This window comes from Dysidea avara, chromosome 4 (genome assembly GCF_963678975.1).
Source record: "Dysidea avara chromosome 4, odDysAvar1.4, whole genome shotgun sequence".
NCBI lineage: Eukaryota > Metazoa > Porifera > Demospongiae > Dictyoceratida > Dysideidae > Dysidea > Dysidea avara.
Genome location: NC_089275.1, coordinates 20227115 through 20244147, shown reverse-complemented (window position 1 = coordinate 20244147; position 17033 = coordinate 20227115). Strand labels below are relative to the sequence as shown.

The 17033-nt window shown below is 37.7% G+C and overlaps 1 protein-coding gene across 1 annotated transcript; it reads right to left on the bottom strand.

Moving 5' to 3' along the window:
• Window positions 1-312: 312 nt before the first annotated feature.
• On the bottom strand, window positions 313-3734 carry LOC136252990 (solute carrier family 2, facilitated glucose transporter member 8-like). The gene is made up of 3 exons (XM_066045578.1): window positions 3379-3734; window positions 2015-2239; window positions 313-1504 (listed from the first exon to the last, which is right to left on the bottom strand). Exons 1-3 carry the CDS (start codon window positions 3670-3672, stop codon window positions 494-496), a joined length of 1530 nt encoding a protein of 509 aa, XP_065901650.1. The 5' UTR covers window positions 3673-3734; the 3' UTR covers window positions 313-493.
• Between the last annotated feature and the right edge of the window lie 13299 nt (window positions 3735-17033).

Here is a 17033-nt window from a genome sequence, read left to right as displayed (position 1 = left end):
AATGACACAATATGCTGTTAGACATAATATGTATATGAATTTGTTTAACAATTGCAGCATTGTTCAAAGTTCAAAAATTATAAAAATATTTATAGAAGCAAGATCGAAGGCAACTGGATACTTCTGATGAGATACTACCAATATAGTTGCTAAGTGTTGTGTATAGGATGCCACGTGGTGCGGTTCATAACCTCATTAAGTTATCTCATTAACACGTTACATTGATCCAACTGACTTCCTATATACAAATTAGTTTGTTAGACATGTTGCATGCAACATAATAATTTTATATAACTCATGTGACCAATAATCTCAAGAAGTAGATGATCTTAATTACATAAGATCATAAAAACACTGACACAGTTACAACAATGTAATAAATATGCCAATAAGCTCTTGACTACATATAAAGTAAATATGTTATAAGACTATATGTGTATATATATATATATATATATTTAGGCAATTCACAAAACCAGGATCTAGGTGAGTGTTACCTTCTCTTGTCAAAAGTATGTTCAATTTCTTCCAAACTTTTTCCTTTTGTTTCTGGAATGAACACTGCTACAAACCAAAATGCAATGAAACATGTTAAACTAAATGTCCAAAACACACCCCAAGGTTTGACCAGAATTTCATAGCTGTTAAACAGTCCAGCAATAACAGCTGCAATACTCCCATTGACAAATAAGGATAGGCCAATCCCTACTCCTCTAACACGAAGTGGAACCAGTTCCACTAATAGAGGGAATGATGTAGCAGCTATTCCAGCAGAATAACTAGCTATAAACAATGCCACACAGACAATAGCCAGTGGGTAGAGGTCACTTTTACACTGAGGATCATCTGGTGGATGACAATAAGGTTCATTGTTTAAATATTCATAAACACCCATCACTGCATGACTTAGACTTGCTACACTGTAACTGATCATAAGTAATGTTCGTCTACCAAACACAAATGTTGTAAATATTCCAATAAAAGATGACACAATTTGGACACCTCCTGTAGCAAATGATGATGTCAGGCCAGGAGATTTTACATTACCTTTTTTGAATATGTCTTCAACATTGAATATAACTGCACTGATTCCACTTAACTCAAGGAAGAAAGTAACAAAACATGCCAAGATCACTGGATGATAAACAGATCTGTTCTTAAACTCTCGGAAGACATCAAACACTGAAAGTTTTTCTGAAGAAATTCCTTCTTCAAGCTTTTGAATCTCTTCCCCAACATTACTTTTAGGTCCATTAAACCATGCTAAAGTTTTCACAGCATCAGATTTCCTACCTTGTATAAGCAGCCATCGCGGTGTTTCTGTGATAGTTGTGGAAAACAGTACAAAAATAACTGTGAAAGCTAGGGGGATCATCGCTAGCCAGTAATAAGAAATGTACACTCCAATTAGTTGAGCAAGGAACAATCCAACTGTTAGCATCAATCCATTCAGTACAATAAATGTACTCCGATAACGACTTGGAGACACTTCAGCAACATATGCCTACAAAAGTATAAAATTGGTTGGTTTATTTTGATATTGGCTGTGGCAACACAGACTAATATTTTTGTGCACATTGTAGACAGAAAGTGTCCGCCTCTCTAAAAGTGTTCGCCTCTTTGTGTATATAGTATAGAACTACAAGGTACGTACTTCCAAGTTGCAGGGGTGTGCCTACAGTAGTTGGTACTGACAACCACTCAAATAAAATAGCCACCACTACTGCAACTTACTGGACTCAACCCTGTCACTTATAGCCATGCAGCACTATGTACAATTCTAAACCTGCATGGGCACATCACTGAAGCTGTGCACTGAAGATGCACCATTATTATATTATTGAGTTCTCAACTTGCAGTAAAACCTTATGATTTAAAATTTGTTAAGCACAGTAGCTGCAATTATATGCGTCCACAAAATGATCCAATTTCCCCAATAATAGACCAATTGTCTGGACATTGAAAATAACACAACATTAACTGAAAAATAATCTGTGTGCACAGCCACACTTACATTAAAACAAACAGAAGTCCATCCAGCAGCAACACCAACCACAAAACGTCCAATATAGAGGAGTGGTCTGAATGCAGGACCATCAGTGGACACAGTGAGAACTACTATCAACCATCCAAAGGTGTAAGGAATACAACATAAAATAATAGACAGTTTACGTCCAAAACGATCTGTCAAATATCCACTGAATGGAGTGATGAGAGTAAGTCCAATTAAAAAGGTGAACTAAACAGATCAGAAGTTGCAGCAATAAATCAACACATCTTTACAATTTATTGTCGGTATAATTTCAATTATTTTATTGAATTTTTCTGTATATACATACTATAGTTTACATTGCACATAGCTATCTATTAAAAATATCTTAACTTATGCTGCATGCACCTATACACCTGTACCCACGTACACATGCAAAGTGCACGATGTATAGGCTACTTGGGTTCTGTACTGATTGTGCTTATACATGAAACCAGTTTTTAGTTGTATTACAGCTATTATACTGTACTATGATGACAATCTGATTTCAGAGTGAATGCATTGGTCCTTGTGTGCTTTCAAAACCAGCTGGTTCTTTTGTGTGCAGGTTGAAAAAATAGTCTAGTGAACATGGCGCTGTTGTTCTGCATGCAATGAACAAATGCCGTGTGGTTATAGACTTGAGACTTGCTGATAGTGACAATAATTACAACATGCAAACTTCCTAGAGCTATCACATGTAGTTCTCACTAAGAAAATGAACCTCTCTGCTGCAGAATCAAAAGTCATGCATGCATGCAATAAAACTCCCAGGTGCAGAACAACGCGAAGTGTTACCGCATATGCTATGTTTACCAGACCACTGATTTCTTTTTCTTGTCCACTTGCAATGAAAAGAAAGTGATCTGACTACACAAGATTACTCCAACAAGAATGACACGATTTTATTTATTTATTTAATGCACATCAACATAATATTAGTACAAAATAGCATGTCGTTGAAACTACTATTACACTAACGCCTTTACCTGTTACACAGATCACTGCCTATTAATGTATTGCTATGGTAATACAAATTAAACACAGGATTAAATGACAACCTCCTGCAAGGGTAGTACACATTTACAATCTCCATAGCTAAGTAGTGTGAAGTGGCTTACTAACGCAACCAAATGGCCCAGCAAAATTAGTGGCCTATATAAATGGGTGTAGCTATACTGGAAGTCATTCCAGCTGTCAGTGTCTAGTAGTTCGATCAGTATTAGCTACATAACCAGGGTATCACACCAGCATCCTGCTGCCTACCCAGTATCTAAATTCCAATTCAAAACCAAAATTTTAACAATCCAAACTGGCCACGCCCTCATGCTTCACTAAAATTAACATACATTAAAGATGTCTTGATCCAGTGTCTTCTGCAGTGACGTGTACCCTGTTCTGCTCTTAAGGCTGCTCAACACAGGTGAATTAAAACCCATGCTAAAGCCTAGCAAAAGAAATCCAGACGCCACAACAGTGCAGACGTAAGTGGCAGGCCAAATGCGAGTAGCACTAGGACTAGTAGGTTTTTCTTCGTGCCCCTGAATCTGCGTACTGGCATCCGCATCACTCAACTCCTCTTCCTTAGTCGGATCCTTCAACACTTCTAGTTCAAATTCTTCCTGAGACGGTGTTTTGAGCATTGCACTCGAGCCACCTCAATCGCCTCGTAAATTAGGGTAGGACACAATCAACAATTGTTAGGTGAATTTGCGCAGTTTATAAATTGCGCTGCGCATTTTGTGAATTGATAATTTCGCAACAATTTATAATAATTAGAGTTGCGGCGCACTACCCAAATACGTTGACTTGAGTAAAAAATATTATTATAGGCTTATTGATGGATGAGGTGTATAGGTTGTAGCTCCCCTAGTAACTCAGCAAATCAAACTAGCTAGCTAAAAAAAATATTTTTACACTGAATCATTATGTCATCAATTTTGATTTATACAACAATTGTAGCTATTAAGTAAGTGTCTTTGTATGTTGTCTACATGTACAGTATGTAGTTAAGTAATTAGTTTGGGCAGTTGGCACAATTTTGCCCCACACATGACCACACTATTTCTGCACATAGCTGCTTTAATTGAAGACCAGTATAGCTGTTTACAATACAACCTTCAGCTTCTGGTTTATCTGTCAATCTCATTTCCATTGAGATTGGCTGTTTAGGCCATTTTATGCCAGACACAATTGCCCAAGTAGCCAATTCTTGTGAAGTGGCAAAGAAGACCACCATAAGATCCCTGTCCTGTTTGAACATGCTGCTCGCATTGCTGTCTCCTGCTCATACAGAATTTTTAATTCTAGAGCCTCCCCGGACTGGGATCTATCAGTTTGCCTAAACTGAACTCTTCTGCATGCTATAATTATTTTTGTATTTTAATTTAATAGTACAAGTCTTGCCAGGGCTCCTGTACTGTCCATCCAGTGCTTGGTAACCCTCAGTCTAGACCCCTGTAATTATGTTGTATTTTGTCTTAACAAAACAAGACGTCTTCCCTGTAATCCTGCTGTGCATGTAAAGTAATCATAAATAAACAATAAATAAATGTAATGGTTGGTCCCCAGATGCACACACAGCCATGCACAGACTGGTCTGTACTTGGGTCTGTATAATAAGTTTAATTTAAAATTATGTATGTTTATGCATGCAACTATATTTCCCACTTGTGGGGTGATAAGCTAGCTACACCCCCAGATCATTTCCCTTGACCACTCTGCATGGGTAATAGCTATAACCAGGTTGTAGAAGTAACTGATACTCTTAACTGCCACATCAAAATTTGCCTACAGCCAGATTTAACTTAGCTATACTGAATTCAATACCCAATATGAATGAAGTTGACACAGTTTTGAAAGGATGATAGAGTAGATGGCAAGACTGAAGCACTTAATTCAATGTTAGCAAGCTGTGCTGTAAAAACGAGACGTTTCAGTCCATGCAGGCAATCAATTTCCATCAACCTTTGTTATTCTTCTTTCCCCTGTTTACAATCCCCAACAATGGTCCAGTATCCAAGGGACATGTAGTCCTAACAAGGCCACTGAGTTGTTTCTCTCGTACGTTGTGAAGGACAATGTAGGGTGGTAAGGAGAGAAGAGGGAATCGTTAAATATGAAGAATCACTTGTTTGCATCAAGGCAACTAAGCATAAACCGAGATCACGTTAAATTTTTAGAAAATGTAGTAGTCAAGCAGTGTAAAACCTAGCTAGTTGTGGCAATAATATGAACTGAGTCAACTGGCCCTGTGTCAAGGCAACAGAACAGCCACTCAATACATAAGCAGAGGTATAGGCTGAGAGAATGTGTATACTTTGCATGTTCCAACATAGTAAATTGACTGCTGCATGTGGGAAGAGTACATCAGAAGCAGCGTGAAATTAAGAGAAATTACAATAAGATGCACAGTGCTTTAGTACAGTATACACACTAATTATACTCAACAATTTATCATTCATCTCAGAGTGAATAGAATAATTCTTCTTATCAACATTTTCATTTTTTTCAATTACTACTGGGGGTACAGGTAAGAAGGAAAAGCCTGTAAAAACCTAATCTAAACATAATCAAACTACTACAAAAATAATTATAAGGATTGAAACAGCTTACCAATATCTATGTCTATTGTTGAGTGGAAAATCTGGATAGATTTACTAATTGCTGGCTTTTATTTAATTATTTGCTGTAGGTAAGCTACAGCAATAATTGGCAAATTGGTGATTCACCCCCTCGGTGCATTGTCAATTGCCATCTGCCTAGTAATAACAGAGTAAATCTATATACACGTCATGCATATGCTGCATGCATTGTGCTAGGGAAAGTAAGGATAAACAAAGGTCTAAAAAATCTATGAGGAATATACATAGTTAGCAATATGATAAAATTAATTTGCTATGTTTTAATTAATACTGCATGATGCTTCCTGAGTATGCATCCATGGGAACTAAAGTATACACCTGTGTTTAATATTGCACCTCAGGACACAGGTAAAAACCACAACTAGTGATGCTGTTAACAGTGTCAGGAACCACTATAATTAAAGTGAAGATGGCTAGAAATCATTGTTGCATGTTATAGCTGGCAACAAGTCAATGCTGTAGTTTAGGACTAAATGCTCAGGAAGTTCCGGATCTCAGCTGTTGTGCATGGGGCATGCCTAGTGCTGTTGCTAGAAGACCGAGTCACCACTAGGTCTGGGATTCCTGTCTGCATCCAGCAGAGCGTTATGTCAAGATGAGTCTCTGTATATACAGGCTTAGCTTTCATCAGAGGGATAGCATTTCCAAAAATATATCGCATGCATTGTTAATATGGTAAGTTCTGTACAGCTGTACATAGTCACTATCAATATTTGTTTGCAAAACTGAAATTTGACATCCTTTTTCAGGCTAACTAAGACACAAACTGTTAATACATGGTACAGCTATACTCCAGTGAAAGCTACATAGCATATGCATTAATAATAACAACTCTACAGCAATCCTGATTTTTACCACAAACTATTCCCAAAATTATTCTGGCACAATGTACGCATGTCTATAAAAAGTATGCAACATGTGTAGTTACTTTTCTACATGGACCCATAATTTCACCTGCTGACTAAGCTTTAGCTGTACATGCATATACAAACTTCCTAGCTGCATAGACCACCAGGGGAGGTTGGTCACACATCATCATTCATCTCCTGATCTCAAAGTGTTGAACTAATTCAACATTTACACCTCTTAATGTTCTAAAGGACAGATTGTATATCCAAACCACAGCGACCCAGGGCCTCTACAAGTCTTCTGAGTACAAGTACAACACACTGCTTTCCTAGCTGCTAAACTAGTCTTAACACCTAGAACAATGCTCAGTTGCATCATATGGTTATGACGCATGACCAACCTCCTCTGATAGACCACCATTGCATCATTTTTTTTGTACACTTGGTACAATACAAAAACACAGGTATGCAATACTACAGTGAAAAAGTTCACTACACTATAATGGCTTTGTCAAATAAGACATAACGGATAATGGGTTCTCAACACGGCTTTTGCTGGCAAAAGCATCAGGATGCTTTGTATTGTGGGCTAACCTGATTTCTTCTGTACAGTAGTTTTCTACTTTGTCTACATGAAGACCACTGGCAACAGTTAGGTCAACTAAATACTGCTCATTATAAAAATAGTCTGGAAATGTTAAAGAACGAGCTTTGAACCACACATCCTCTCCAATGGTCAAATCTTCTATATTGTCAATACGAAAAAGTGACCCATCTTTATCTAGGGCAAAGCACAGACTTTCAATAGCTGCATCGAATGGTTGAAAATGATGGTTAATTTGCTGTAGTGTTGGATGTTTTGGAAGACTGGTTAGAACTTGACTGATGCTTTTTTGAACAGCAGATTTGTCTGCTCCATCGGACACATATAATTGTTGATAAGCTGAATTGGTAAGGTTAACTACTATGGCCTTCCCACCAGGTGCAAGCACACGATACAGTTCTTGGTAATGCATGGCTAATGCTTTCTTCGGTAAAGTGCTAGTGACGTAAATGCTGAAGGCAATATCAAACACATCGTTATCATATGGCATGTCCCTTACATCTCCCAATTTGATGTTAACTGTACTGAACTTTGAAGTAGCTTGTTTGGCTGCCTCTACCATCTTTTCTTGTATGTCAAACCCATCAACACTTTTGGCTCCATGTAGTGCAGCCATACGACTCCATTGGCCTGGACCACACCCAATATCTAGAAACCTTTTCCCGAAACTCTCCAACTTTAGATAAGTTTTGATGACAGGAGCAAGAAATGGGTGAATCTTTTCTTCTTTCTGTATGTACGAGCTGTCCTTTCCATAAACATCATCACCTTTATCACCTGCTGACCTTGAGTTACACTGAGATGCCACTGTTAAGTACCGCACACATTTAGTGCAAGGTCCACACCTGCTGAAAAACAGTTTCGTAAGTGTTCGAGGAGCAAACATCTCGAGCTTCAGAACCGGCGTAGCTATATTCTAATTTTTTGGGACGGCAGTGATTCAGTACTCGCGTAATTTACTAAATACGTGTCACGTTGGCGTGCAAAATCCGGGTAATGGCTTGCAATCCGGCTTATGCAAGCACATAATATATAAACTACAAAAGTTTGAATCATAGTATACCTAAAGCTAGTTAACTTCACTGAGACCTTTGTGAACTAGTTATACATTAATTTATATCCCGGTCAGGTCTTTAGCTAGATACGGCTAGATATGACCGGGTGAAAGTATTTTTGAGAGTGCCTGGTCCAACAGAGCTTTTTTCAGGAGACTAATATCCAACACAACTGCATTCTCAGAATGTTCTTCAAGTAGTGCACTTCATGCTATCATGCAGTAATTAAGTATTTCGTACTCTTGGTCTTCCATGCTCTCTATAGCTAACAGTACTAGAGCCTCCTAGTCTGCTCTGACAGGGATGATGTTTTAGAGTTTTTATTCTGCTAGGAGGGAAGAAGCTTTAGCTACCATATGATTATATAGACTTTGTTGTCTGCCACATGCTCTATACTCTATAGCTATAAGTATATGTTCCATTTTTTTAATGATAAACGTCTGATCCACAAAGGTCATTGTCATCCTTAAACTGTCAGGGGGCAGATCTACGATTTCAGAAGGGGGTATTGCAGGGGAACTTATAAATTAGCTATAATGGGTGAGTAAGAATAGTGACAACTGGTTAATGATTAATGCAACTCTAGCTGCACAATGTGCGAAGCTATCTGGGGCATATGCCCCCACAGGAAAATTTTGTTAATTTGGTAAGAAGACCTGAAAAACTATGTCACTTAATGTGTTTAAGTGACTCACAATGCTTACAGTATTAAAAAGCAATGACAAAGTGGCATCATTATTCCTAGAGTTCATAATAAGTATTTGTATGGGGAAAAGAATCAGGGGTATAAATATTATGAACTCTTACAAGTATTACAAACTCTTGATTATTCCCTAGGCTACACTGTAAAAAATTGTAGTGAATTACACTACTAACTTCTCCCACAATACTCACTATTTTTAAGCAGTAACATTCATTACTTTTGTAAAGACCTTTGTTATTTTTTTTTTTTGTAGTGAAGGTCAGTCTCACTACATGGTAGTCACGGTCACTACAAAATTAGTAGTGAAAGTGACTACACAAAAATAGTGAGTATTGTGGCAGACAATAGTAGTGACCTTCACTAGTTTGTTTTTACTGTGTAGCATGTTGTAATTAATACTATAGCTGTCATATGAAAGGCATGCACAGCCAGTAGCTTAAAATCAGTTTTTAAAGAACAGAAAGGGAGAGAAATGATCATGATCAATATTAAACAAATTTTCCATTGTGTTTTGATAGTATACACTTTACAGTCTCATGACTCTAAGTGTCTAAACAGTCAATAAAGAGAGGGCTTATGTAGAACGTGTCAGTGGAGGGAGCAAGTTGACTCACCAGTTGGTCTATATACACTCAGGATGTGTAGCATACTTGGATTCTGGGGGTATGCTCCCCCAGAATATATAGCTATCACAAGATTGAATCTGAAGCTATTTTAACTAAATTCCTCTCTTTTATTTGTAGCAACTTTATATATACCAAAAAGTTTACTGCTTTACTTGCAAGAGATCAACACAAACATCACGTTTATAGCTACCACTGATAATACCCACTCTTTACCTTAAACAGAAGTTGTTTTCAGTATCAAGAAGACTTACTGAATTGATACTTTATGTGATCCAGAGCATAAAGTGTAATTATGAATTTTTAACTGTAAGCAATTGGTACAGCATATGGCAGGATGATTGGTGAGATAGCAGTATACAGGTCAAGAAGAATAGCTTTAACTTTACCTTATATGCACTGGTCTTGTAAAAAACTTTTAATGTTGGATGTTCTATTAGAGTAGTTGACTGTTCTATTAGAGTATTTCGATAATTATTTTAAGTCTTATTCTTAAAGTATAATTTTGAGCCCCTGTTGGAAGATTCCCCTGATTCTTTTCAATCCTTTCACTACTCATCCATGCATAATGTACCTGTACTACAGCTTCTAGCTTGTACATGTAAAATTTTGGAGGGGGTGCTTTCAGCCCCCATGCATCCCTCCCCTGAGTCTGTACAGTGATGGCAAAGTAAATGTACACTGAATAAGTAATAAGTGATTTCAACTTAAACCACTGTATTTACATTGGAAATTAACAGTTAGTAAACCCTCCACACTGTCATATACAATATTACACATGCAGGGCACTAAACTTGTATACAGCACTACTATAGCTGCTGTAGTAGTGTGTAACAATCCATACCAATACCAGACAAGCTGGCCTATACTATATAAATAGAACAAATTAATACAGAACAACTTGTAGACAGTGAAGACAAAAATTTCATACACATGCACATAGCTATATTCTGATAGCTGCTATTTATAAAACATATATTGCTAAATATATAGGTCAACAATAATTGCGACCAGATCTGTGAAAAGGGGTCTATAGCCTTTCATATTGCATGCACTTGGCAATCCATAACTTGACTTGTGTGTATGATAGCAGCCTGAACTTTGGTTACCTTACACTCCTAACATAGCACTCTTCTTGAATGTAATTTTAAGACAATGGGTTAAAACACATTATAAGCTATGACTCGTCAAAATTGGAAATTTGGAAAGGCTATAAGACTCCTTTTTGCAGATCTGGTCACAATTATGCTTCCTCACCTAAACATTTTAATTATTTGAGCAAATTGTTAATCATGATGTGGAGTTGATGCTATACCATCATTATGTATAATAATGACAAAATGGTGTTACTAAGGAAAAAGGTTTTAAAAGAATTTAGTATTAGTTTACTGAAGTTTAGACCATTAATAATAAGATCGGTAGTTGTGAAACATAATATTCAAAACACTTTTAATAATAATATTTATACAATTTACAAATCTATAACTAGGACTCGTGCATGTTATATTGTAGGGGGGTCTAGGTTATTTGGTGTGATAGATGAAGCAGTACACCTCAGATATAATTTTCCACTCAACATGGTCATTGATTAAAACACTGTTATAAAGACAAGCACAGTGTGTGCACATGTGACTACTCAAAGTAAACCACTTTAATGGTATGGTTACATTACAGCTAACATAGCTATACATAAAGTGGTAGAATAATTATAATCTAATCCAAAACAGCCAAGCTGTAAAAAAAGTGTGCGGCCCTCAGAAAGGCTATGGTGAAAAAAGATGTGAAATCCAAGGTGGCGGCCAAGAAATGGCTGTGATGGTAGGTTAATGGTAAAAATTTTAATAACGACAATTCAGGTGAATTTTTGTGCCGCTTCACAAAATTTACCTAAATTGTCATTATTAAAATTTTTACCATTAACCTACCATCACAGCCATTTCTTGGCCGCCACCTTGGATTTCACATCTTTTTTCACCATAGCCTTTCTGAGGGCCGCACACTTTTTTTACAACTTGGCTGTTTTGGATTAGATTTCATTTCTTTTTGTATTTGTATACCCCAAAGCCGGCCTATGGCCAGCTTTGGGACTTTTTTAACCTATGTTTTTTTTCTTTACTACAGGAAGAAGAAAATATGAAGTAGATGTACTTTAAATATTTTATCAGTAAATGTACAAATTATATATACTGTATAATACATATGTGACCGGATTTGCGAAAAGGGGTCTTCCACACACATCCAATTTTCCAACTTTGACAATTGATAACTTCAGATTGGAAAGAGCTATTGCCTTGAATTTTGGACAGTGGTAAGCACCACTATAGCTGAATACGTGGTGAAATTTTCAGGTTAATAATATGTTACTTGAACACTGAGTTATGGTCTCCAACGGTTACGGAATTGGATGTGTGTGGAAGACCCCTTTTCGCAAATCCGGTCACATAATATTATATTGATTACAGAAATCTCCATGGTGGTTTCTTTGTAACTGAACACTCTACAAGGTGACTTCTTCTAATTGCTCTCTCTACAGGGTGAATTGTTTGTAGCTGAACGATCTACAAGGTAACTTCTTCTAGCTGATCTCTCTACAGGGTGATGTGTTTGTAGCTGAATTCTGTATAGGTGATTTGTTTGCAGCTGAGCTCTTTACAGAATGGTTTCTTTGTAGCTGAACTCTCTAAAAGGTAACTTCTTCTAACTGATCTTTCTACAGGGCAATTTGTTTCTGGCAGAATTTTCTACAGGGTGATTTCTTTGCAGCTGAACTCTCTACATGGTGGTTTCTTTGTAGCTGAACTCTCTACAAGGTAATTTCTTCTAGCTGATCTCTCTACAGGGAGATTTGTTTGTAGCTGAACTATCTACAAGGTAACTTCTTATAGCTGATCTCTCTACAGGGTGATTTGTTCGTAGTTGAATTCTGTACAGGTGATTTGTTTGCAGCTGAGCTCTTTACAAAATGGTTTCTTTGTAGCTGAACTTTCTCCAAGGTAACTTCTTCTAACTGATCTTTCTACAGGGTGATTTGTTTGTAGCTGAACTATCTACAAGGTAATTTCTTCTAGCTGATCTCTCTACAGGGTGATTTGTTTGTAGCTGAATTCTGTACAAGTGATTTGTTTGCAGCTGAGCTCTTTACAGAATGATTTCTTTGTAGCTGAACTCTCTACAGGGTGATTTGTTTGTAGCTGAAATCCCTACAAGGTAACTTCTTCTAGCTGATCTTTCTACAGGGCGATTTGTTTGTAGCTGAGTTCTCTACAGGGTGTTTGTTTGCAGCTGAATTCTCTACATGGTGGTTTCTTTATAGCTGAACTCTCTACAAGGTGACTTCTTCTAGCTGATCTCTCTACAGGGTGATTTGTTTGTAGTTGAACTCTCTACAGGTGATTTGTTTGTAGCTGAACTCTCTACAAGGCGATACTTCTAGGTGATCTCTCTACAGGATTCCTTGTTTCTAACTGAACTCTCAACAGGGTGATCTGTTCATAGCTGAACTTTCTACTGGGTGATTTGTTTGCAGCTGAACTCTCTAAATGGTGGTTTCTTTGTAGCTGAACTCTCTACAACGTGACTTCTTCTAGCTGAACTCTCTACAAGGTGACTTGTTTCTAGCTGATCTCTCTACAGGGTGACTTGTTTCTAGCTGAACTCTCTACAGGTGATTTGTTTGTAGCTGAACTCTCTACATGGTGGTTTCGTTGTAGCTGAACTCTCTACAAGGTAACTTCTTCTAGCTGATCTTTTTACACTGCATATTTGTTTGTAGCTGAGTTCTCTACAGGGTGATTTGTTTGCAGCTGAACTCTACATGGTAGTTTCTTTGTAGCTCTACAATGTGACTTCTTCTAGCTGAACTCTGTACAAGGTGACTTGTTTCTAGCTGATCTCTCTACAGGGAGATTTGTTTGTAGCTTAACTCTCTACAGGTGATTTGTTTGCAGCTGAACTCTCTACATGATGGTTTCTTTGTAGCTGAACTCTCTACAAGGTAATTTCTTCTAGCTGATCTCTCTACAGGCCGATTTGTTTATAGCTGAACTCTCTACATGATGGTTTCTTTGTAGCTGAACTCTCTACAAAGTGATTTCTTCTATAGCTGATCTTTCTACAGGGTGATTTGTTTGTAGTTGAACTCTCTCATGATAGTTTCTTTGTAGCTGAACTCTCTACAAGGTGATTTCTTCTATAGCTGATCTTTCTACAGGGTAATTTGTTTGTACCTGAACTATCTACATGATGGTTTCTTTGTAGCTGAACTCTCTACAAGGTAACTTCTTCTAGCTGATCTCTCTACAGGACAATTTGTTTGTACCTGAACTCTCACATGATTGCTTCTTTGAAGCTGAACTCTCTACAAGGTGATTTCTTCTAGCTGATCTTTCTATAGGGTGATTTGTTTGTAGCAGAACTCTCTACAAGGAAACTTCTTCTAGCTGATCTCTCTACAGGGAGATTTGTTTGTAGCTGAACTCTCTATACATGATTTGTTTGCGGCTGAATTCTCTACATGATGGTTTCTTTGTAGCTGAACTCTCTACAAGGTAACTTCTTCTAGCTGATCTCTTTCCAGGGTGAATTGTTTGTAGCTGAACGATCTACAAGGTAACTTCTTCTAACTGATCTCTCTACAGGGTGATTTGTCTGTAGCTGAACTCTCTACAAGGAAATCTCTTTTAACTGAGTTCTGTACAGGGTGAATTGTTTGTAGCTGAACTATCTACAAGGTAACTTCTTCTAGCTGATCTCTCTACAGGGTGATTTGTTTGTAGCTGAATTCTGTATAGGTGATTTGTTTGCAGCTGAGCTCTTTACAGAATGGTTTCTTTGTAGCTGAACTCTCTACAAGGTAACTTCTTCTAGCTGATGTATCTACAGGGTCACTAGTTTGTAGCTGAATTCTCTACATGGTGGTTTCTTTGTAACTGAACTATCTATAAGGTGACATCTTCTAGCTGATCTTTCAACAGGGTGATTTGTTTGTAACTGAACTCTCTACAAGAAAACTTCTTCTAACTGATGTCTGAACAGGGTGAATTGTTTGTAGCTGAACTCTCTACAGGGTGATTTGTTTGTAGCTGATCTCTATACAGGTTACTTATTTCTAACTGATCTCTTGAATTCTGTTCAGGGTGACTGCTCTATTAGGATGACTGCTCTATTAGAGTATCTCGATCTCGCACTTGCTACACCAAGTTGGATTTCGTGTTATAACTCCGTGGCTTTAAGTCTGATTTTTCTACACCATTGAAGAGCCTTTCTAAGATGATAACTCCATCTGTACAGCGATTTTCAAAGCATTACCCCAAGTGGTTTATCTGGTAGGCGTGGCAAGCATAATAATAATAATAATAATAAAAATTAGCTAATCTCGATTGCGTAATTGTTACACACTGTTGATTGTTTCGCTGTATCTTCCTGGTTTTTAGCTCGATTTCTTTTAAACCACAAAAGGTTTGAGGTTCAATAGTTAACCTATTCACCCACCGATTTTCAGCTTCTTCCCATACGCGGTTTACCCTGTAGGCGTGACAACATGTAGGTGTTATTTTTCGTGCATAATCGCTCATAACTCTTTGCCTGTTAATGGTATTCCAGCCAAAGTTGGTACAGAGATGCGCCTTTATACCCCCCTTCTGTGTGCCAAATTTCAAGGCAATCGGATAACGCGTTCGCGTTTTATAGCAGTTTTTGTAAGTGTGCGAAAAGAGGAAGAAAAATAAGAAGAAAGAAAAAAAACGAAGAAACTAAGCCAATTTTTGAAGTCGCATATCTCAGGAATGCCTGAAGCGATTTCGCTCAAATTTGGAATGTGGAGTACTGAAGTTGGAGGGAATGTACACAGCAAAATTTGTCTTGTTTCATCAAGGCAGCACAGAGCTGGCCTTCGTTAAAACCCGGAATGGACCGGACCGGACCGGACCAGAATTTTATTGTTGAGGAGCGCGTATCCAACTAAAATAAATTTAGGTGCGCTTGCAAGGGATACAGTACGTGGACTCTGTTCTTCATTTGCACTCAGGGCACGATTCTCCACTGATCGCCAGAGTGGCTGATGGTAATTTCGAAGCAAATATAGTCGTATACTGGTATATATACAAGTTTGCGAAACGGAAATGTAGTGTGTTACAAGGACTCGATATTCTCACCGTAGCTAACAATGGCGGCGAGATACAAGCTAGTTAAGACAAGTCATAGATAATATAGCTAACTGGACTGATCTGTATACATACCGTACGCAAGGAAATTTAGACGTAAGAAAAATTTGACTAGCTAATCAAACCCGATTCGGCGTCAAATTCTCTTACGTATAAATTTCCTTGCGTATGGTATGTAGATCAGTCCTGGTATATTATCTGTGACCAGTCTTAGCTAGCTTGTATCTCGCCGCCATTGTTAGTTACGGTGAGAGTATCGAGTCCCTGTAATAGCTACACTACATTTCCGTTTCTCAAACTTTTATATATACCAGTATACGACTATATTTGCTTCGAAATCACCATCAGCCACTCTGGCGATCAATGGAGAATCGTGCCCTGAGTGCAAATGAAGCACAGACAGAGTCCGCGTACTGTATCCCTTGCAAGCGCACCTAAATTTATTTTAGTTGGATACGCGCTCCTCAACAATAAAATTCTGGTCCGGTCCGGTCCGTTCCGGGTTTTAACGAAGGCCGCACAGAGCTACGGAGGTGCGAAAATTGCGTTTTCTTTCTTCCTGTCAATATACTCACGGGGTTGCGCGCCGGCTTCTTGGGCCGCACGACACACTACCGTGTGTCTTGATCATGCACTTAGCATAGAAGAGAAAGATGAAAGTTTGGTACAACAGTGTTTGCCTGAAACGTACAATTTCGAGCATGAAAGGTTAACAAGCATTATACCAGCATATAATTAAATTGGAATGATTTTCATTTTAAATTATAATCAAAAGTAGATGCACCTAAAGAAAGTAAAGCACTACACACCGTTACTGTATATCATAGAAAACACTTTAATATCATTTCATTTTAAACTAGTTACTTACATTTTCCAATTAGATCAGGATACTTACTCTAATATAACAGTCAGATAATGGTCATAAAACAGTCATAGCTTAGGCTTATTGGTCACTATTTTTGGCTCAAGACTAGTACACATGTGCTCAACAAACCAGCTGCAGCATGTCAAGTGACATGATTGCTAAAAGTTTGGTAGTGAATTATTTATTATGCATCATGCAGTTTAATTATATTTTGCATAATTCTTTTAAAATGTCGTACTATAAGTCCTGCCCATAGGCAGCAGAAGGGGGGGGTAGGGAGCTGAATCCCCCCCCTCAAAATGATATCACAACAAAATTATCCTGGGGCTGAAAACCATGATAAAGATTGAGATACTCTAATAGAGATTTGATTTATTATTTTATACTCACAACAATCGGCACAGTGCCATTCCTCCTTGTTGGAGTGATACAAAAATACAAAAACAACAACAACAATAACTAACTAAGTATACATGAATATACAAGATAAACACAAAGTAA

Bases quoted from the DNA above. Each gene is read 5' to 3' on its own strand.
- LOC136252990 (XM_066045578.1), bottom strand. From the start codon at position 3,672: ATGCTCAAAACACCGTCTCAGGAAGAATTTGAACTAGAAGTGTTGAAG. The intron at 2,240-3,378 runs GTATGTTAATTT...TGATCTGTTTAG, and splicing joins TGGATCAAGACATCTTTAAT to TTCACCTTTTTAATTGGACT. The intron at 1,505-2,014 runs GTAAGTGTGGCT...ATACTTTTGTAG, and splicing joins GGACTTCTGTTTGTTTTAAT to GCATATGTTGCTGAAGTGTC.